Source organism: Saccostrea cucullata, unplaced genomic scaffold (genome assembly GCF_032062105.1).
Source record: "Saccostrea cucullata isolate Sc308-1 unplaced genomic scaffold, CSIRO_AGI_Scuc_v1 ctg5111, whole genome shotgun sequence".
Lineage (NCBI taxonomy): Eukaryota > Metazoa > Mollusca > Bivalvia > Ostreida > Ostreidae > Saccostrea > Saccostrea cuccullata.
In genome coordinates, this window is record NW_026931519.1 from 5,361 (window position 1) to 24,780 (window position 19,420).

Below are 19,420 nucleotides of genomic sequence, written 5' to 3' on the forward strand. Positions count from 1 at the left end.
GTCTTCAGGATTATTGTCAATACATACCAAGCTAGAAATATAGTATTTTTTTTTAGACATACTGTACAATTTTTTTTGAACAGTTAAATATGTTTTAAAAGTTATATCTAATAAAAATTAGTGTTGGCAACGAGTACCCGGTTAACCGGTTAACCGTCGAACGATGCGAGTATCGGTTAGTAAAACTGCTATCCGGTTACTCGCATAAAAAAATTACATAGTAAATGCATATAAAATGATTGTTTTCTAGTTTATAAATGTATAAACTTACACATTTCCCTAAATTTAGATACCGTTAGACTTTTTGATTAGTTTTCACAGTTTATATAGTTAATAGCTTTGATTGCTTGGGGGTATACAACTTTTGAAGGCCTGAGTTATGATTACCTCATTTGATAATTGAACTTAACGAGATGCCGCCTCAGACAAATTAAGCTTGGATTGTAACTGTAAGAAAGAACAGTTGATTCAAAATCTTAACGAAAATTAACTAATAATTACGGAGTATGTTATTATTATTCTCCTTGATAGCGACATTTCGGGGGCTGAAAAGGAAAGCATCAGGAAAGCAATTAGTGAGACGGTGATTGACGATGTTTTTATTTGTCTTCTTCGTGTGTCAAATTTCTTATTTTCTTTAATCTAAAATCTAAATTCGTTCACAATATCGCATGTGTGTATTGTAAATATAATGTCCAAATACAGTATATTTGTGAATTACTACTAACGATAAGTAAAGCATAAGATGAATAAAAGATGTGGATACTTTTACTAAAAATCATCCGAGTAACCGGGTACTCGATCGGAAGATGAAGCGAGTAACCGGTTACTAAAAATCGTCCGATTTGCCAACACTAATAAAAATTAAAATTTAATAATAATGAATGTCTTCAGGATTATTGTCAATACATACCAAGCTAGAAATATAGTTTTTTTTTTCAGACATATTGTACAATTTTTTTGAACAGTTACATGTAGATATGTTTTAAAAGTTATATTTAAAATTTAATACCCTGTGAAAAGTCTAAATATAGGGACTCAATAAATGTGTGGAATATTTTTTTTTTAATTTTTAGGTATCCAAATTGTTTATGAATATCTACTTGTACATAGATATATAAATATTTAGTAGATGGAAGTCTGAGTCTCATTTTTGTTGTGATTTTTAAGATTCAATATTTCATTTTATGAAGTTCTTCAAATGACAAAATCTCAGTATCTTAAAGATAATAATCAAAAGAAAAATCTTAATTGATGTAAATGAATTTTTAAAATATAGAAAAGATTTTTTACACAATTGGAATTACATATATACTGTAAAGTCTAAAATTAGGAAAAACTAAGTTAGACAATGTATGATGTACAGTCTGGAGAGGTAGTTGTTCAGTCTACATGTATCAGTAAATGCATGTAAATATACAGTCACGAAGTTATATGACTTCAATGTTGCAGTGCATGCTGTTAATGTAATACACATCAAGCATATCAATATAGTTTTCTATCCTAATAAATGTGCTTTAAAACTCTTAAAACAGGAAGCAAATATTCAGAATTTTTGTTTGACATGGATAAAATTAAATATTCCATTCAAACTTCTCAGAAGTGTACCCTACTATTCACAAGTTTTGGTTTTCAAATTATATGGTTAACCACGTCTTAAACGACAAAGATACCAGAAAAATAACTTAATTTCAAGGTTGTTTTTTCTTCAGATAATTAAATAGTATAACGGTTTTCAAAACGATTGTGTTAATGTTAGATTTAGAAAATTCAAAAGACTATTTAAATCAGATGTTTTTGTTGTTTTAACAACATCAACCAAAAAAAGAACCTGAAAAGTGAAATATACATTTTTCCTTAAAATAAAGAAAATAATGATTATAATTAAATTAATGGGTTAGCAATTAATTTAAAATAAAAAGAAATAAATAAACAGAAACTTTAAAAAGATATATCACAACAGGGACCTAATAAATGTCCCTAATCGTGCATCCGTTGCAAATTTTTTTCTCATATAAGTTGTAATGCTGTTATATTTTCAACCTTCGTGATAGTAACACTGTCAAATTTGGTCTGATGATGAGATTCATCCAGGGAGTAGATCATCTGTCTGTATTTTAGGTCATCTGAGTTCGTCTTCTGGTCTGGTCTTGACAATATTGTTCTTACTTTAGATGACGTCATAACTATGATAATGTAATAATGTAATGGGAGTAATAACAGTTGAGAAATGACTTGAGGTTTCCAGATCAGTGTTGTTAAATAAGCATATGAATTAAAAGAAGTGAAACACAAAGAAATGAAAAGTTTATGAGTTGATTATTGTTGAATATATTTGGGAACAAGTTTACTGTTACATGCATTAAAGTTTGAGGTGTCGTTGGGCCGAGGTGTATCACATTTCTTGGACCTCGGTACGTTGAATCCCTTACTGGTCCAGTGCATGCCGCTCCCTTTCCCCACTACATTCTTCGACGTTTAGTGCTCTGGCTAGACAACCCTTTGTCCCATGATGAAATATCTCAGTTAGTTCTTAGATTATTACATGTATTTGAATGAAAAGTTTTATTTAAGAACTGAGTTCTTTGTTATGATTCTCTGACACTGACATACAATTTCAGAATTTATCTGATTTGTCATTAAACAATAAAAGGTAGCAATTTTCTCTTCATGCCTCCGCCCTTACTAACGGTCACACCGTCTAACATATTAAAACGAATTTGAGTTGGGTACGGAAAACATCGATCAAACATTACAAAGTGGAAACACTGAACTTATCCATCTCCGCTTACGTAGATTTTATCTATTTGTGCATGGACAAAAACATGATAAATAACGTTGCACCTTACTTAGACAGACCCAAGCTTTTCCTGTGATCAGAAACCAGACTTTAAAAAGATGTGGCAAACAAACCACTTATTTGTATCTATGAATAGCGAAAATGTATTACATAGACACAAAAAGTAGTAAAATGTGCCACTTCTCTCATTTTTTAATCAAATAAATCGCATCCATACGACCAATGTTGAAACTGAAAGTGTCTTTTTCTTTCACTTCCGTCATAAAGTCACACATGCGCATTAACGGTATATAGAATATTCCGAAGATTGAACCCGATTACTATAATGCTTGTGATTCGCGAAAACGAATTCTTGGCCGTCTCCGCATTAAATATTCAACTTAATTTAAACCATACTTAATAATGTTTTATTAACGATAGTTTTAAATATTTAAAGCGATTTTTGCACCCAAATCATAAAAGTATAGATGTTAAAAAGATTTTTCAAATAATCATTTTCCAGCAAATTTGGTATAAAAATGTGAAATTTTCTTGTTTGATGCCCGCTGCCCCACTTAATTTTTATGCCATATAAGGGAGAGACTATTGGAAAATAACGTGTTAATTTTAAAAAGAAATCTGTAGTTAGAATATCAAGCAGCAATTTATTTTTACTAGCAATGAACTTTAAAATTTTGAGCTAAATATGTTTAATTCGTCCTAGAAAGTAATATTAGGTGGATCAGCAGATTAAAAAAATAATTAAACCGTTAAACAAACATATTTTCTCTATAATTTATATGTTAAAAAAATTCTTTTGCTTTTACATTTAGAAATCTAGCATAAATATATTAATTACAGCATTTCCGTTAATTTCACGAGACAATGTCTATTTTTGGTAACAATCCTTTCAAAGGGAGGCCCGGTTGACCCCAAAATTTACACTGATCTGGAAAGGACAAATACTCAGTTAAGATTCTGAAAAGTTTCAACAAAATCTGTTGTTCCGTTATTTCTATAGCATGGTATGGATCTTTACCTTAAAAGGCAGCCTGGTAAATTGTTGTATGTATTTTTCATTCTGAATAAAAATTGCCTTGTTATTGTATTGTGTGTTATTGTCTTCAAAAAATCCAGTTCAAACCGGTTAGGCTGTCTAGACTGTGAATGAATGCGTGACGTCATAATCACATTCTTGACTCGCTGCCAAATCGTAGTAGCAGCGTTGAATCGTAGTAGCAGCGTATAGTAAAAAGCTCTAATGTAAGCGCCCCGTATTGGACATATAGGGACTGTGTACTGAGTTGACCCACCTAGCCCCTAGGGTTAGGGGTTGGGGTTAGGGTTAGGGTTTGGGCTAGGGGTTAGGGTTAGGACTGCACTCAGTTGACCCAGCTATCCCCCCAGGCCCCAAACCTGCACTCCTTTGACCCGAGCAGCGGCTCAGCCAATCAGAACCCAGCATTTTTTGACCTCATTTGCATAAAAAGTGCACTCAGTTGACCCGTCTATCTAGACCGCTAATACTACTCAGGTTTGACGTTATAACTATTGTCAACCTCATAATAAAAGGTCATCCAAATTTCTGCGGAATTTACAAAATACAAATGAAATGTATAAGGTGGTCAAATAATTTTTTAATTAAAATTTTTTCATGCTCCGGGTCACCATCCCAAGTCTAATCATGAAGTCATAATTGTTATTATGCATTTAAAATTGAAAATTAATTTACATTTTGTACTTCAAATTTAGTAAAGGATTATAAATATGCTAATAATAAATATCAATTACACAGCTTTAATTAAATTTTTAGATAGTCCACGAACTTTACGGACAACCCTCGTAATTTTTTAAATGTCTAAACATTTTATATATCAGTCACAATTTTTTTCTCTGTAATTTAAATATGAAAAGAAACCTTAATGTGCATTTATTAAATATTTGTAATCATTTATATATTTTAATTCAATGCCACATTATTTTTTTTCTTTATTTTGATAAGTCAGCAGTTTGTTCTTTTGCGGTTGCTATGGTGTAGGATACGTTTTGTCTACGAGAAAAGAAAAATAGGTTACCTTGACTGTAAAGCATGCATGTACCTGAAAACTTTTGAAAAGCTTCATTAGGAATAAAGAAGGGCTTAATGTGATTAAAAAAAATCGCTCTCTGATTTCTGGTTTGCTCCAGATTAATTTATTAATTGTCTATTTAATCAAACGTTTCTCAAAATTAATTAAATTCACTTACAGCAGTTTTGCTTTTGCAGTTGCTTTTGCGTAGGATACGTTTTGTCTACGAGAAAAATAAGTGACGCTGAAAGTTAAGTAAACCTAATAAAAACTTTCATAAGTTTCAAATAGAATAAAGAAGTGCTTGATGTGTAGAAAATATCGGTCTGATTTGCTGTAGATTAATTTATCAGTTGTCTTATTTATCAAACGTTTCTCAAAATTAATTAAGTTCATTTGGTGCCGAAGTCTTAACTGAACACTGATTTGATTATGCCAACATTTCTAAGTAAAATATAATTTATTATATCCTGTCTGTGTAATAAGAATCAATACATGTAAAAAAAAATTCAGAGTGCACTATTTTTCCATAACTTTGCTAAAATATCTTATTATATTAATGTAATTGTAAACACCACGGTCATAAGATGTTTCATGTCCTTCGCCTTTCAGTTAAGCAATATACATGTACATGTATTAAAAACATAACATTATTATTTCCTTTTTTGACCTCTTAACCTCAAAATATTCTAGTATACTATTATCACACATTCTTTAGATGTGAACAAGTGAAATATGTGTTTTAGGATTAAGACAAAAACACAACTCTATTACAGTGTATCATGTGTTAGGGTTACTGGTAATGAGGAAAATTAGCTTGCTCATGGAGCTATTGGAATTAATTAGAACATTGAAATTTATTCTACTTCACATCAATATACATATTAAAACAAAAAAAAATGTTTAGTTTATTGCTTCGATCAGCATATATAATTAATATAATTAAGTCATTTACCATAAGGATACTGCTCTTTTGATTTCTTACTTCTTGGAAATGAAAGATGTAATTTTATACAATTTATTGGAAGTCTATCATTCCTCAAACATATGGCGTCAGCAAGGCACAACATAAATTCATTTGTATCCTTATTCAGGATAAAAACCGTAATCTTATATCTTTCCTTATTAAGGAATGTTTGCCTTATTCAGGACTTTCTTGACATTTATTTCCTTATGCAGGAACTATGGTTCTTATTCAGAACCACGCGAACCAACAGATTAACAAATTAACAAAAATCATGGTTTACATACAAGTATAATGATCACATGATTAAATTAAAGCGACATCTTTTCATTGTAACAAAGAACGATAATTATGACATAAAATAAACATTAAAGTTATTAAACATGTTATTTATAAAGTCACAAATAGCATTATTTATAAAAGTTTTTATTTAATAAGTCCATAACAATACTAGCTTTTCTTGGTTTAATCTATGCAGAAAATGCCGATATGTTTAAAGCTTGATTGACAGTTAATTATTGTAAAACATTGATTATTGATACATTTTGGCAAATAAAAATATATTGACTTTTATTGATTAAAGAATATTCATACTTAATTCAAGTACCTGATACACGCATGTAATAAGCATTAACTAAAAGCCTTTGATGTTAGTTGATACTTAGACATTTACCTTTCTTTAAAAGAGTTAATACTTAGATTCATAATAAAGGAAACATTTTAGTAAGTACAGTGAATGCGATGACACTTTCAGAAAGATATAAATAAGTTGCTATTCATAGTAAATAAAAATATTTGAACAACTTATTTAAGATCTTTCCTACTTTGGTTAACAACAATGCAGTTTGCTACTTGACTGTATAGATTTCTTTAGCGTTTATTGAAAGTTTATCTAATACATATCTGTCTACGATATGAGTTATATATTATATATGAAATTATTTAATACTTTAATTCAGCTGAAGACCAGATTTTCTACGAGACAAATAGAATATTGTATTTATATTGTATGACGTCGTTTTTATGACTATAAAGTATTCTTTTGTTGTGGTTTTTGTTAATAAATGGTTGACAAAAGTAAGTTAAGTGTTTCAAATATGAGTGGACGCTACACAGAAAACGAGATTTTTTCAAGGAACGCATGTACATGTATAAATGTTTACTATCAAACTCGTCGAATAAAATTCTAAAGTTGTTAATTAAATTGTCCAGGGTATTCTATGTAAAGTAGGTCAAAGGTCAAGTGAATTGTAATGCTGGTAATTTACATAATGTTTTATGACAATCGACAATCAGTGCACATGCTAAATAACACAGAATTACCGCTTAAATATCAAGCAATATTTTTTATACTTTCACTTTTTACTTCTTTAGTAAAGTAGGTCAAATGTCAAAAGTCACGAGGTCAGTAAATATTGCAATTTACAAATGCAAGTCAAACAATAAATATGCAAAATATCAGGCCCATGTCTCTTACAGTTCTTGTGGTACAAGGTGTGACAGACGAACAGACAGACGACGAGTAAAGTGATCTCTAAGTGTCGTTCTGCAAGCAGGAGATACAAAAATGATATAGCCTTGAGAAAGACCCACACGTCTCGAAGAGTATTTTTAATTACATTATCCTTTATATTTTTATCCAATTAAAAAGTAGTGGCATTGCCGAGAGCACAATTTTTTATCGTGTTTCATCACGATTGCTTTAATTAAGGGTCGCAAAATAGTTCTTAAAGTTTCTAATAGTTCCTTATATCTCTCTAAATAAGTTTTATCGTCAAAGAAAAATCTTACTTTCAAGCAATGGTGAGTATTACACAATTTTGCAAAAACAAAGGGAAGGGAGTATGTTTTTTTCTGTGAAATGCATATTAAATGCAGGGTTCTATTAAACAGCCGGACGATCAGTCTTTGTTTATTCTGGATTCTTTCTGTCTGAGATAACCCCCACTGTATCTTTTTAAACGAGAAGTTAATATCTGGAAATTTATTCCAACCTTTTCAGATCATAGTGATATTGTTTCATACATGTACTAATTTAAGAGTCGTTAAAACAATTAAAGACATACGATTAATTTTATGTTTAGTAAATTTTGCATTTTCATGTAAGAGTTCGAGTTCATCATTAATTTTTTTAGGCAAAAGGGTCATTGAACGACTTTTACTATCAATATTACTGGCAAGTAATAACAATACATAATTTTTTTATGTTAAATTTATAAAATGAAAATTATTGTTCATATCTCTTGAAATAAATCCAATAATATGTTTATATATTAATTATTTTATATGGGAATATTGATATTTATTTTAAATACGTTTTGATTTCAAAGAATATTCAGTTGGGTTTTTAATTTCCTATTTTCAAGAATAACATTAATAGAGGCACAAAAACAAATATATAAAAAAAATATCAGAAAGGATTAGACGACAGTCCTCCTATTTTTAGTAGACAAAACGTAAACATAGTTCAATCCCTTTTACTAATCCATTTGTAATTATCATCATAATGCATAAATACAGTGTAATAATATAAAATTTATGTTGATTAAGAGACTGAATTTGATTTTAACATTGGCTGTCTTTGTATAAAGCTTAGCTTATAGGTAGGCTTGATCAAAGAGTAGTAAGTACTACATGCATACAGCCCTGTATTGGTATTTCCAATATCTTAGAATCAAACTACGATTTTTCCTCTTTTCATTTATCAACCTCTGTTGATACATACGTAACTGAGAAGTCTGCGTTCATTTTTGTAACTTGGTTTCCATGGTAACAGCGCCTTTTTATTTCATTCTTCAACATTTTGCATAATTGGAGAAATAGCGATACAACAACCTTTAATTTTCTGCAAATAAAATATATTATTAAATTAAATGCTGACTGACTTTTTTCGTACTGATTGTTTGACCAGTAATTGGTCCACACCTTTCCAACAATGTCACATTTGCATCATTAATTTAAGCTAGATGGATGGACAAATCACTAACAAATAGACTCTGAACTTGGTACACCTAGCCATGGCCAATTTTCGTACATTTCAATGGTAATCCTCTAACTATTAACGCATTATTTGGGGGATGAAAAATTTCATTGCCCGATGCCCGGGGCTAATTCTAGGGGTGGAGTAGTGAAATTTTATCAACCACTTATCAAAATAAAATCAATTTGTAAGCCATGGATTTAAAGCTGGGCATAGGGGCTTGCATGATCTACTCAGTATTTAAATATTTATAAATTATACAGTTTTAGTTTATGGTGGCAAAAATTTCAAGTAGGGCAAGTGAATGTAGACCATGCACTTGAACTTTGACAAGTGCCTTAAAAATCTGCTTTTCATTTCTGTTACAAATGCTGTTTCAGATCATCTTTTTTTTCATTAGCAGCATTATAGGGCCTTCCTGAACAAATTATCAAAAACTGGGCAGTAGAAATTCATATATTGTGTGTAGTCTTGGATAATGGCATTCATAGGATACTGAGCTACCCAAAGTGACACCATTTGTCCTGGAGGAAAAATCCCTCAATTTGATAAAAAAAGATTTGAAAAAAAAAATAACACATGTGTAATAATAATAAATAATGATAATCATAAGGGTAAGGATAAAAGGTTTATAAGGATAAGGTTTATATGGATTAGGATTATAAGGTTTATATGGATAAGGATATAAGGTTTATAAGGGTTATAAGGTTTATAAGGATAAGGATATAAGGTTTATAAGGATAAGGATATAAGGTTTATATGGATAAGGATATAAGGTTTATATGGATAAGGGTTATAAGGTTTATAAGGATAAGGATTATAAGGTTTATATGGATTAGGATTATAAGGTTTATATGGATAAGGATATAAGGTTTATAAGGATAAGGATATAAGGTTTATAAGGATTATAAGGTTTATTAGGTGTATAAGGATATAAGGTTTATACGGATAAGGATATAAGGTTTATAAGGAGTTATGTTATAAAGATTAATAAAGTATATATTGTATTATGTAGGTAAAATCAAAAATAAATGATTTTAAGAAGTTATATCTGTCTTCATCGTCTTTGATAATTAATAATAATGATAAATTGGGTTTGGAGTCAGAGAAATGAAATTGAAGGAATCTGACTCTTTATTTTAGAATAAATTAAAATGCACTTGGATGGTACATTTTGGCTCAATGACCCAGGCATCTCGCCTAGATCATCATGGTTTAATAGTATAGAAGGTGCCTGCTTTTGCCGCAAGTGATTAGTCCAAACTCAATTTTTGGTCTGACATAAGTGTAATCTAAGATGAGTCTTGATTACATGGAGAAACAAGATGTGCTTGTGAAACACTATGCGCCCGGCGGCAACAAAGTTCGAAAAAGATTTTTCTATTATATAGGTCACCGTCAAGGTCACAAGGTCATTGACCTTAGTGTCATTTAAAAAACATAATTAATGGAGTGTGCATATCAAAAATGAAGTCTCTATCTCTCATGGTTCAACAGTTATGGCAAAATTTTTTTAAAAAGCTGTCTTTAGCATATAGGTCGCAGTCAAGGTCACAAGGTCATTTACCTTGGTGTCATTTGAAAGAAATTAAGTAGTGGAGTATACATACCAAATGAAGTCTCCAGCTCTGATGGATTAAAAGTTATGGCGAAGATTAAAGTTGACAACAGAAAGACAAACAGATAAACAGACAGAACAAAAACAATATACGCCTCGGATCTTTCATTCCCGGCGCATAACTATCTTATTAGTGTCTATTATACATTAACATATAAAATTTGAAATTTACAAGTCAGGTGGGTGAAATGCAATGAATTAAAAACTTTCAAATATACACCTAGCGCGTTAGTGGTGGGTGAACTTGTATAGACAAGTTCATGTGGCGGAATTTGGGTATTACAACGAGTGATCAATTCTCTCATGTCTGGCCCTAAAGTCTGGGTAAACTATCCTCAGGATTAGGGAGGATTAATTTGGGGTTACCTCAGCGGTACCTGAGGGACCAGCTTGATCTTTGTGGGTACCAAAGGTAAGTTTTGGGGCCTACCTCTGGGGGTATTATCTCCATGTTGCTATATTCCAGAATGGGAGGCAGGTAGAGTTTGGTCTGAGTCAGAACTTGAATTCACTCATTTCATGCGGCATTCACTCTTGTTGGTACCAATTTAAGAGGTCTGTTCCCATCACAGTCACCTGTGGGGGCGCTATCGCTCCAGGTTAGTAGGAATGTCATCTCGGTAGGCAGGAGGTGATTCCCTGGGTTCCGCCGGCGTATTTACATCCATGTATCAATAGATTTTGACAAGAAGTTGCCACAAAATGTAATCATTGTTTTGCAATAAATGTGATTAAAATTAATATTAGTTTCTATTCATTGCATCTGGGATTAAAGTAAAAAAAGAAACTTTTTGAAACCCCATCTTTACCCATAATTTGATTATTATGAGGTACTAACATTTGAACTTACTTGTTAGTCCCAAACATGTCACCTTGTAAGCTTATTTATAATTATTTATAATATGTGTAAATTTCCATGTCTGTCATGACTGTCTGTCTGTTTTGGAGACAGATTCAAGTTCATAATCATTTGTTAACTTAGGTATGTTTATTGTATGAAGAAGTAGACTAAAGTAATGTTTTAAGTACTGATTGCACTTTGTCCGTTCTTTTGTATTTGCTAGTACATGTGAACCGTATGATTGCATGTAGTTTTAGGAATATTTTTTTAGACATTTTGATTTGTTTCTATTACATGTTTGGATTGTTGATCAAGATTTATTTGATCAATAAATAACAATGTAAACATATACTTATGGTGTTTATGTTATGTTGAGGTAAAGGAAGGTAAAGGAAGGAGGAGGCATAAAACAGTAACATGTATATGTTATATATGATGGAAAGATTATGTAAACACAAGGAATAGAAAAAAACAACTGAAAATATTTTAGCCGATATTTTCTGTTCAGAATATGATTTTTATTCACTATAACCAAAGAACACGAGAAGATAAAATAATAGTGCACCTGGCTTTTATAAACTGAAAATTAATCAGGTAAAATATGTCTAGATATACGGAGTATTCAACCCATGCATATGCATTATGCATTCAGTTCCGTTGAATTAATCTGAGACTACCTTAATTGGGTTGGTGTACCTTAAAGTGGTAAGAGTTAATTAGACAGGTACAGGCGTTATACTTACTTTTTTTTTAATAATATACACCATATACTTAATTCATTTGTTAAACAATTCATTGTGTTAAATATTACAAATACAGTGGAGTCGCCAATTCCGGGTCGTCTCCAATTCCGGGTCACTTGCGTGTATTTTATGCCTAGTGTTAAAGTTTAAGCGCAAAAAACTTAATGAATACGCTGGTCATGAAGAAGTGGTCTTTCTGTCTGTAATTAATCACAAAATTTTGAATATAAACTTTAAGAGAGCATCCGACAATAGAAATTCTGAATCGCACTCATTAAAGACTTAGATGTTTCTGCTGCGGTGACGGGCTACTTTCGTTTTTGTTCGCTGCAGAAGGGCTGATATAAAAGCTCTAGATAAATAATAATAGCTCGAAAGTATGGTGAATGCATTTAGTTTTAACTCAGAAATCAGTCATAATGATCGCTGCTCAAATAAAATTATAATGATTATTAAATCAAACTGTAGTAGTTTCTCTAATTGCGGATCACTCAATCTCGTGGCATGAACATGTCAAAATTCTATGTATAAAACCCATCGACAACCATGTATTAACCTTGATTATCAAAAGTATTCTAACTGGAAGATATTTTTTCTGAAAATTAAAAATCGAATTAAGCCATCAAATGCATTTTTTAAATCAATTAATTTAATTGTATTATTTTTAATCCTAATACATTTTTTAATTCTGCATACTGCAATTTGTTTTGTTGTAATTGTTTTAAAAATAATTTAAACAAATTTCTGTGGTTGTTTTACTTTTTTCCAAGCTGCATGAATTGTTTTATTTTTCATCATAAAAAACATGTTCCGAAACGTTCCGTGAATATTACACGACCGTGAAGTCACATGACCCGGAAATGGAGAAAATGATTCGTAACTGGGGAAGCTTAAGGCCTTGCTGAAATACCCCTGTATATATTGTTCCCGTGTAGCTACTTTGAAAACGAAAAGATGTTTGGATGACTCACTATTTGTTCTTTCATTACATTTATTGCATAAAATATGAATTGAACAGATTTGCAAAATATCAACAAAACACCCTGACGTGACCCGGAATTGGCGACTTAACTGTACTGCAGAACATATCCCGTTTTAATGGTTTCACGTATTCATCAATCATGGAAAGATAATTCATACATTGTTCGTTTTGTGTGGAATCGATGCAGATCGATGTTTGAGCACCAGGTCAAAATTAATTGAAAGAAAAAAATTTAAATCCTAAATACATTTACATATAATAGACACTCATTTCTGAGTTTTTCAATTTACAAAATACTTCTAACATCTCACAAGATCAATATTTGAGAAAATATGCCCTCATTTAGAAATTCAAATCATCATGTGTATCAAAGACTTAATATGCTTAATTAAGTGATCTTAGAGTTGCACAGTGTACCTATGCACATTGAAGCAGTATTGATAACACATTTGTAAAATTTAATATTTTAGCTGAAGATGATATGTAAAAGGAAGAAAATTCCACTTGTCCTATTTCTCTTCTTTTTTCAGGTTAACAAATGTAGACCTCTTATACATATAGTAAGATCCTCTACCGATACATATTTTTGCTGGATGCTAATTCCACGTCCAGTGAAAACGATCCTAAGAAACTTTTTAAAACAGATTTAAAACAGAAATACAAGTTCAATGCACTAAAATATAAAGAAAGGCATTTGTAAGATGCGAACATTACTATGTCTTTGCTTGTGTAGAAAAAGCATTTAAGTATAAAGAGTTCACGGGGGATATCCCAATACCGATATTGGAGATAGGAGAGCTAAAATTGAATACATGTATGAACAAGTATTTTTCATTTACAAACTTTTACTTTTAGAAACAATCTACGGAAACCTTTTGTTCCTAGATGCCTCTACCATAGGCCTTTAACTAGCTATAGCTTAATTTGACAGACAAATCCCAGTAAAAAGATATGAAAGTCATTTTATAGAGGGTGTACTCACTTCACCTATGAGACTAAATAATGAAAAAAAATATTAAGCTTTCGTTTCATATCATTCTATTTAATGACTTTTAAGTTAAGGGGTCCCGCCCCTTTGCTATAAATTTCACTTTAAAAAATTCAAAATTTGTAATATTGATTTTCATAAAAAAATAATAACATTAATTAGAGCCACATGGAAAATAGTTTGAAGTATGAAGCACTGCTTGTTTTTTTCAGAAATGATTCTTATGTCAGATTATGATATGAAGAAATTGAACAAAGAGAACAGAAAGAGTAACGATTTATTATCACAGCATTAAAATTGAAATATGAGGTGCATATGAAAATAATACTTAGTATCCTAGCTATTAAAATCATGTTAGAAAACATCATGAAGCGATGCTTCATAAGTCAGAAAATCACAATGTTGTATGTGGTTGTAAGAAAAAATACATCTGTGAGGAGGAGTTATCTTTCTTTTAAGTATTTCTTCATGTGAAAAGAAATGTCATACAAATAAAAATGCTGTATTAAGTACTTAAAATATTAAACCAGTTTTAAAATGGTCCTAAAAAAGATACAGCTTATTCAATTTATTAGGCTTTCAAAGTTGGATTTAAATATTCTATTGTTAGATATAATAAAACAATTACAAAGAAATTGGCAAAAGAAATAAAAAGTAATGTTTTCCTACGTTAGACTTCTTCGAATCGACTACTTAGAGGTCTCAATTAATAAACTCTAATTAAGAAAATTACGAGTAGAATTCATATTTTGTACTTTGAAAGTTATCTGTCTTATCAGAGGGTCGGTACCCCTTAAGGAAAAAAGGAGATTTAATAATTATAATTGTAGATCTGGAGGTAAGTAGCATGTACATGTACTTTTTTCATACAAGTTCTTAAGAAACAGAACACTTCAGAGTTGTGTGCAGCATAAAGAGTGTTCAGAAATATATTCTACAAAAATATTTTAAGCCAATAAATAGTAAGGCTCCTTCTACAGTTTTATGTAGGACACTAAAACCAAGAGTAAAGTCACGCATATTACGTATATACATGTAGTATGTACAATTCATCCTTTCGTTTCAAAAGTGTTTGAAAGATAGTAGATAATCAATTCAAGATGTTTTAGTTCAGGTACATGTAATTGCCAATTAGGAATGGACGTTCAAAAGTTACCTCATCATCTTTTATTCTTCTTTGGTTCTGCAGAAATGATTCTAACAAGGTAATTTGATAAATGAATCTAAGTAAAATAATGACCACACGCATATGGTACCGTAATGTTATTTACTGTTTAAAAAGATCTTTGCTGTCTTTCATTTTTTTTTCATAGTTGAGCAATTAAGTGATTTCCTCTCTATAGATAATACAATAATATTAAACTAAGCTAATGAAAAAGAGGGTTTTGCAAGATATCTCTCGTATACTATTACTCATGCGAGAAATTCAATTAAAAAAAACTTTATAAATACAGATTCCTGTGTATTTCATTAATTTTAAAGAAGCAGCGGTGTTCACATTTACTCAGAATGACTGCCGTTACTGTTTTGTTTGTATTTCTCTGTATTGGTGGGACTTTTGCAAAAAAGGTTTTACCAGAAAAAGACCCGTCTCTGGACCAAACCTTATTGTCAAGTACTACTGATGGAAAAATCTCTGGCGTTTTACGAAACATTTTAAACCAAGAAAGTTTAGTTCGCTTCTCCATGGCACAGAAATTTCAGACTTTGGTTTTGGATGTCCTGGATAACCAAAACAACAGTAGGAGTCTGCAGAGGAAGGTCGTCAACATAGCTAAAGAGTTAAAGGCTCTGGAAACGAGGGACCAGATACTGGAAGCGGAAAATTTGAAACTCAAACAAGAATTAATGATGATGTACGAGTCCTATAGGGATAACCAGAGTAACATAATGGAACAAATGCTCGATGAATTTGACACACGCCTCAAAATGGTTGAAGAAAAAATGATTATACTCTCAGCTCAACAAACGACAGGTAAATTAAAATTGTATTATAATTACTTTATTTCTTCACATATTTCAGAATATCATAATTAATAAAATAATTTTAATATCAAAGGTGCAAAATTAAAAGGCAAAACTAATTAACACCAATTGAATCAAATATGCGAACATGATGCATGATCAATTATGGAAAACAACATTAAGGACTCGAGAAATCAAATTAATCCAATTACTTATATCAACCAATAAAAAGTTTTCTAAAAATTTTTACTCTTTAATAAACTATGTTCTCACTTTGATTATCAACCTTTACACCCAATTATATGTTAGAAGTACCTGTAAAACAAAGGAATTTACAAATGAAAAAAAATAGTGAAATGTATCAAAATACCTACATTTATTATGCAATATTCGTTCCCTATTACAAAATCAAAGAAAAACGGGGATAAGTCTTTATTTTAGTGAAAAGGGGGCACCTCAAAACACAAATATGCTTAATAGATTTACCTAATACTAATTCCGGAACTACTGCATGATAAACAAGAGGCCCAGGGGCCACATCGCTCACCTGAGCAAATCGGCTATGAAAAAGCACAAATCTGATCAGAACTGAAAAGTTTACTGAAAGGGGGGAGGGGGGGCTTGAATTTAATACTACTTGAGAATGCCTTCATATTAATACAGCAAATAACTTTGCTGTTCTTGATAAAAGGATTATTTCAAAACATTTCCTTCCTATATATAACTTCATAAAAATTTGAATTTGATTCCCCATTGTTTCCCTCCCTACCCTAAGGGGCCATGTATTGAATAAATTCAAATCAGGGTTTGACCAAACTTTATTCTACACTACCCGAAAATGATTCCATTTAAATACTAGTATCTCTAATCATGGCTTTGTTATTCTTGAGAAGAAGATTTCTTAAAATATATATTTGAATGTAAAATTTTGATCGGCCATTGTGGCTCTACCCTACCCCCGGGGGTCATGATTTGAACAAACTTGAATCTACACTACCTGAGGATGCTTCCAAATGAGTTTCGTCTTTCCTGGCCCAGTGCTTTTTGAGGAGAAGATTTTTAAAGATTTTTCCTATATATATTCCTATGTCAAACTTTGATCGGCCATTGTGGCCCCATCCTACCCCCGGGGGTCATGATTTAAAGAAAATTAAATCTACACTACCTGAGGATGCTTCCACATGTGTTTCGTCTTTCCTGGCCAAGTGGTTCTTGAGAAGAAGATTTTTAAAGATTTTCCCTATATACAGCTCCTATGTAAAACTTTGATCGGCCATTGTGGCCCCACCCTACCCCCGGGGGTCATGATTTGAACAAACTTCAATCTCCACTACCTGAGGATACTTCCACATGAGTTTCGTCTTTCCTGGTCAAGTGGTTCTTGAGAAGAAGATTTTTAAAGATTTTCCCTATATGCTCCTATATGAAACTTTGATCGGCCATTGTGGCCCCGCCCTACCCCTGGGGGTCATGATTTGAACAAACTTGAATCTACACTTCCTGAGGATGCTTCCACATGAGTTTCGTCTTTCCTGGCCCAGTGGTTTGTGAGAAGAAGATTTTTAAAAAATGCCATTAATTTTTCTCTAATTCATAATTATCTCCCCTTGGAAAAGGGCGTGGCCCTTCATTTGAACAAACTTGAATCCCCTTCACCTAAGGATATTTTATGGCAAGTTTGGTTGAAATTGGCCCTGTGGTTCTTGAGAAGAAGATGAAAATGTGAAAAGTTTACGACGACAACAATGACAACAACGACGACGCCGACGACGACAGACAACGGACAAATTTTGATCAGAAAAGCTCACTTGAGCCTTCGGCTAAGGTGAGCTAAAAAGGCTTTATTCCTTAAACCCTGTATGCTAGAAAGCTATTATTATAAACTTTTTTCTTTCAGATACAAGGAAGAAAGTGTATTTTTCAGCTGGAATTTCAAAAGAAATAGGGAACTACGCTGAATGGAATGGAAACGATGTGATTTTATTCCAAAAAGTAATTTCGAACGAAGGAGGGGCTTATAATGCTTCCACGGGAGTGTTCTCAACACCGGTGGGCGGGGTTTATGTGTTCAGCTGCTTCATTCTGACAGATAAAACGACTCTCTATGCGTATTTAGAAGTCAACGGTTTAAAAAAATTCAATATTCTTGGCTACACTCCTCCCAGCAGTAGAGATGATGTGGAAAGTGCTGGAAATCTTGCTGTTTTGAATCTACAGCAGGGTGACAGGGTCCTAATGAGACACACGGGTGGAAGTAATCTACGGTCTATGTTAGAAGCGCCATCCACCACCTTTTCTGGTTTTCTATTGTACTAAAAATATCATTTGCTTATCTGCAAATTCATATCCGACATTTTAACAAGAGCAAACTTTCCAAAATGATGAAATACCTTTGTGTACTTGTATATTATTTAATTGGTTTTATTATTATAGTTGATGTCGTCCTCTAAATGTCAATTTGATCCTAATTAAATCATCGCCTTTAGACCAATTCGGTAATATGCTCGAAATACAGTGCATGTACATGAAATACATATATCCATATCTCTTTAAAATTGTGTTACTACAATAAAAATAAAAAAAAATATTTCAAATAAAAACTGGCTACATCATTTCATAGGCCGCATTGGGACATTCAACATTGTTCTGCTGAAAAGAAATAAAATACAAAAGTTAAATAGTCCTGAATTAAAAACATATAAAAAAAACTTCAGAGTACGTCACAGTGTAGCTATAACCGAAACAATTTTGAGTTGCTTTCAGGAATCTTTATACATGTAACAAACGCAGAAAAAGCAGCACAAAAGGAAGCCAAAAATATAGCAAAAATAGTCTTGAGTGTATAATAACCGGATGTAAGAGTTTTATAGAGTGTACTGAAATGAATACTCAAACTGAATCAAGTAAAAACTGAAATTCACCCCGTGAAAAGGAATAATGGCTTCCCAGCTGCAGAAAATCACGTCTTTAAACTGACAAATTATCTTGATACTCGAATAAATGATAGCTAAATAAATACATGTATTAGTTGGTATATAATAAACTTTTTGGGATAAATGGGTGCAGATAATATACATTAAGTCTTAATTATCAAGAGTTATTTCCTGTCGGCTGCCATATTGCAGGTCAACATGCTGTATTCCTTCATTATCAACCAACTTTTAACTTTTTATGCTGATCATTGTGGGTATAGAAAGCATTGCATGCGTCACAGTTGTGTGAGAAGATCCTATTTTGGGTACCAAAATACTTAGTTGGCAATTAAGAAAAGTTAATTTCTTCACTATGTTGTCATACGGGGGCAACAGTGTTTCACAAAAACATCTTTTTAATTAAAGCAGTATATTTAAAAGTATCAATATTTTATATGCATATTTTTTAAAGGGATTTAATTTGTACATGTACAAAACATTAAATACAGTACAGACATTTTTTTCTTTAAATTGTCTTGAAGTTCTATTTTCTAACAAAACTGTTTAAGGTCAAGATCT

At 31.6% G+C, this 19,420-nt stretch overlaps 1 protein-coding gene across 1 annotated transcript; it reads left to right on the plus strand.

Annotated features, from left to right (window-relative positions):
* Positions 1-15,301: 15,301 nt before the first annotated feature.
* Positions 15,302-19,403, plus strand: LOC134232800 (uncharacterized). Its single transcript, XM_062714775.1, has 2 exons — positions 15,302-15,939; positions 17,827-19,403. Exons 1-2 carry the CDS (start codon positions 15,474-15,476, stop codon positions 18,243-18,245), a joined length of 885 nt encoding a protein of 294 aa, XP_062570759.1. The 5' UTR covers positions 15,302-15,473; the 3' UTR covers positions 18,246-19,403.
* The last annotated feature ends 17 nt before the right edge of the window (positions 19,404-19,420 follow it).

What these genes read in the sequence shown, in the direction of transcription:
- LOC134232800 (XM_062714775.1), top strand. Translation starts at nt 15,474, where the DNA reads ATGACTGCCGTTACTGTTTTGTTTGTATTTCTCTGTATTGGTGGGACT. An exon ending in CTCAGCTCAACAAACGACAG is followed by an intron (nt 15,940 to 17,826) that starts GTAAATTAAAAT and finishes TTTTTCTTTCAG; the next exon opens with ATACAAGGAAGAAAGTGTAT.